Here is a 3,445-nt window from a genome sequence, read left to right on the forward strand (position 1 = left end):
GGGCAGTGTCACTGGCCCTCATATGTGGGATCCGAACCGGGGCCCTCTGGTGTCCCAAGCCAGTTCTTAACCATCGCGCCACTCGGCCGGCCCCCACATTTTATTTATTGATGGACGTTTGGGTTTCTACTTTTTGGTTATTATGAAGAGTGCTGCTATGAATATTCATGCACAAGTTTTTGTATGAACATATGTTTTCATTTCTCTTGAGTATATGCGTAGGAGTGGGATTGCTGGGTCATAGGTTTAGCTTTTTGAAAAACTGCCACACTGTTTTCTGCAGTAAGCGTACCATTTTGCATTCCCATCAGCAATGTATGAGGTGGGATGTATGAGCAATGTATGTTTCACCACATCCTTGCCAATGCTTGTCATTGTTCATTTTGTTTTTTTGATTACAGCCATCCTCGTGGATATGAAGTAGTATCTCACTGTGGTTTTGATTTGCATTTCCCTAGTGACTAATGATGGTTAGCATCTCTTCATGTGCTTATTGGAGATTTGTATATCTTCTCTGGAAAAATATCTAGATGCATTTAAACATTTTGAAATGGGGTTATTTGTCTTGTTGAATTGTAAGAGTTCTTTATTCTAGATACTAGATCCTTTTCAGGTACATGATTTGGAAATATTTTCTCCCATTTTGTAGGAGGAACTTTATAAAACTACTAATTCCTCAATCCTAAGTCAAATCTGCTGAATCAGATCTATAAGTTAAAAGAAAAAAGTTTTTCAGGTGATTTTGATGACCCACAAGGTTTTGGAATAATCCAAACCAGGGCTTCTTAAACTTTAATATGCATACAAGTCACCTGGGGATCTTAATAAAATGTGGATTCTGAGGGAAACAGAAAATCACCCTTAGAATGCTACAGTAGTAACTGTTGCAAACATGATCCATTGATGGATGCTAAAATTAGTGGGCAAAAACTTAAGGAGAAATAAGATATCTGCATATCACTAAAGTATTTCTTCGAAATTATTGATTACAAAAGTAAAGACAATAGCTTTACAGTGGAGAAACCTGGCAGATGCCACCAATACCAAGTGATCGAGGTTAACAGGGTCAGTCATAAGACATACTGACATCATGTGCCCCCTGATATAACACATCACCTCTGTGGTAAAGCTGTCTCCCCAAAATTGATAGCTTCAATCTAATCATGAGAAAATACCAGAGAAACTCAAATTGAGGGACATTCTACAAAGCATCTAACCAGTACTCTGTAAAAGTGTCAAGGTCAAAATAAGACAAGACTGGGAAACTGTTACAGATTGGAGGAGCCTCAGAGACATGACCACTAAATAGAATGTGGTATCCTGGATTGAATCCTAAACAGAATAAAGACACTGGTGAAAAAAAGGGGAAATCCAAATAAACTGTAGTTCAGTTACACAGTATTGAACCAATCAGTGTTAACTGTTCAGTTTTGATAATTGTACCATGGTTAAGTAAGATGTTAACGTTAGGGAAGGCAGAGGGAAAGGGTATGGAAACTTACTGCACAATTTTGCAATTCATCTGCAAGTCTAAAATTATTTCAAAATAAGGAGTTTGAAAAACATGCAGATCCTGATTCTGTAAGTCTGGTTGGACGTCCTCTGCCTTGCTAACAAGTTCCTGGGAGAAGCTGCTGCTGCTGGTCCACAAACCCCACACTGGGTAGCATGAGTCTAGACCAGTGGTTCTCACACTTAACCATCACCTGGTAGGGCTGGGGGTGGGTTAACAACAGATTGCTTGGCTCCGCCCCCAGAGTTTCTGACTCAGTAAGGGGTGGGGGCCCAATAATTTGCATTTCTAACAGGCTCTCAATAATGATGTTACTGATGAGCTAAGAATGGTTTTTATGCTTTTAAAGGGTTGAAAAGAAATTTTAAAACAGGACTATAAAACAGAGACTATATGTGGTGTTTAAATATTTATAAAAAAATGGTTCATGAGCCCTGGACCCTAGCTACTTAGAATGAAGACACTAATGCCTCAGAGATTCTTATTAGCTGATTTGGTATGAGTCCTTAGCATTGATATTTTTAAAATGCTTCTCTTTAATTCTGATGAGCAACGAGGTTTAAGAACTACTGATTTGAGCTCTCTGCTTAAACACAAAAAAAACAAACACACACACACACACACACACACACACACACACACACACACACACACACCCTGCTCCTCAATCATCCTAGAGTTGGGGATGAATCCATACCAATGTCAAAAAGAATTTCCGCAATTTAAAACTCACTCAAAAAGATGAGCTATTCTTTTGTGAATGTTAACAAAGCCCAAACATAAATCAGCATTTCCCCTTCTCACCTGGCCCTTCCCAAGTGCATATAAATGAACACTGGATTATACATCAAGAATAATCCCAAAGAATCCCACCCCACCCTCCCACCCCCCAAAAGTGGCAAGTGTAACTACCAGGATGGTATGAAATAGGTGGGCTGGAGTAGAGAGATGGACCAGGAAAAAGGATCAAGGTGAGAGCAGCCCTGTGGGATGGCTGATAGGTAACAGGGCACAGAGTGCTAGAGAGCTGAGGGAAGAGGAGGAAGGTGCAGGGCTGAGAAATGGGGTGGTGCTGAGGTCCCCAAAGAAAGTACCTTTACCTTCATCACAATCCCAACAAATGGCAGTTTCCCATGTGAATGTAATTAGGGGCAAGGGTCCCTCTAATATTTGGCAAACCGCTTCACACTCTTACTCTTTGCCTAGTACTCCTCTGCCAAAGAGAAAAGAAAGCTTTTAGCTACAGCCTGTTCTTCTCGCTCAGGGAACCTGAAGGCCTCATCTCAGCCCCAGTCGCTAAGCCTCCTCCAGGAGGCATCTAGCCCCTTCTGAGAACGGTCCGCGTCTGCGTTCATACCTGTGCTCTCCTCTGCCTGATTGAAGCCACAGATCTGGCAGATGCTGTGGACCCACTTATTCATGTCCTCCTCTGTCTCTGCCACGAGATAAAAGGTGCGCTCGCTGGTCTTGATGTCGAACACAAAACTGTCCTGTAGCTCCTTCTTGTTGAAGGTCAGGCCCGCATCCACCTGCTCACAGAAGTTGAGGTTGATGACCCTCAGTGGCTTTTTGGAGTGGTCGTTCTTGTAATATTCCAAAACATCCGGGTCCCCGCTCATCCGGCCACTGCGCAGGATAAACCAGCGTTTCTTCCAGGCCTGAGCAGGAAGGAGTAAGAAGAGGGGAAAAAGCCATTAGTTATAATATTTCAAAGCTTTTCACAGGTGCTCAGGTATCACGAGGTTAAGGATGGGGCCTGTTGGACCTGTAGGCTGAACATGGCCTCTATTTCCCTTTCATATTGTCCCCGAGTTTCAGAAAAGGGGACAATTTTAGAATCCGCATTAATGCAGCATATTTCACTATGGAAAAAGGGTCTTATCATTATGAAATGAGCTGTGGCATTCCCACTTTTTAGATCAGGAAGTTAGA

General features: G+C 42.1%; 1 protein-coding gene across 1 annotated transcript in view; it reads right to left on the reverse strand.

Annotated features, from left to right (window-relative positions):
• Positions 1-3,171, reverse strand: part of GAB2 (GRB2 associated binding protein 2) — a 59,884-nt gene extending 56,713 nt beyond the window's left edge. Inside the window, exon 1 of the mRNA XM_019623648.1 lies at positions 2,871-3,171. Coding sequence (XP_019479193.1) covers positions 2,871-3,132 — 262 coding nt within the window. The 5' untranslated portion in view covers positions 3,133-3,171. The remainder of the gene's footprint in view (positions 1-2,870) is intronic.
• Between the last annotated feature and the right edge of the window lie 274 nt (positions 3,172-3,445).

Source organism: Hipposideros armiger, unplaced genomic scaffold (assembly GCF_001890085.2).
Source record: "Hipposideros armiger isolate ML-2016 unplaced genomic scaffold, ASM189008v1 scaffold_556, whole genome shotgun sequence".
In the NCBI taxonomy this organism is placed as follows: Eukaryota; Metazoa; Chordata; class Mammalia; order Chiroptera; family Hipposideridae; genus Hipposideros; species Hipposideros armiger.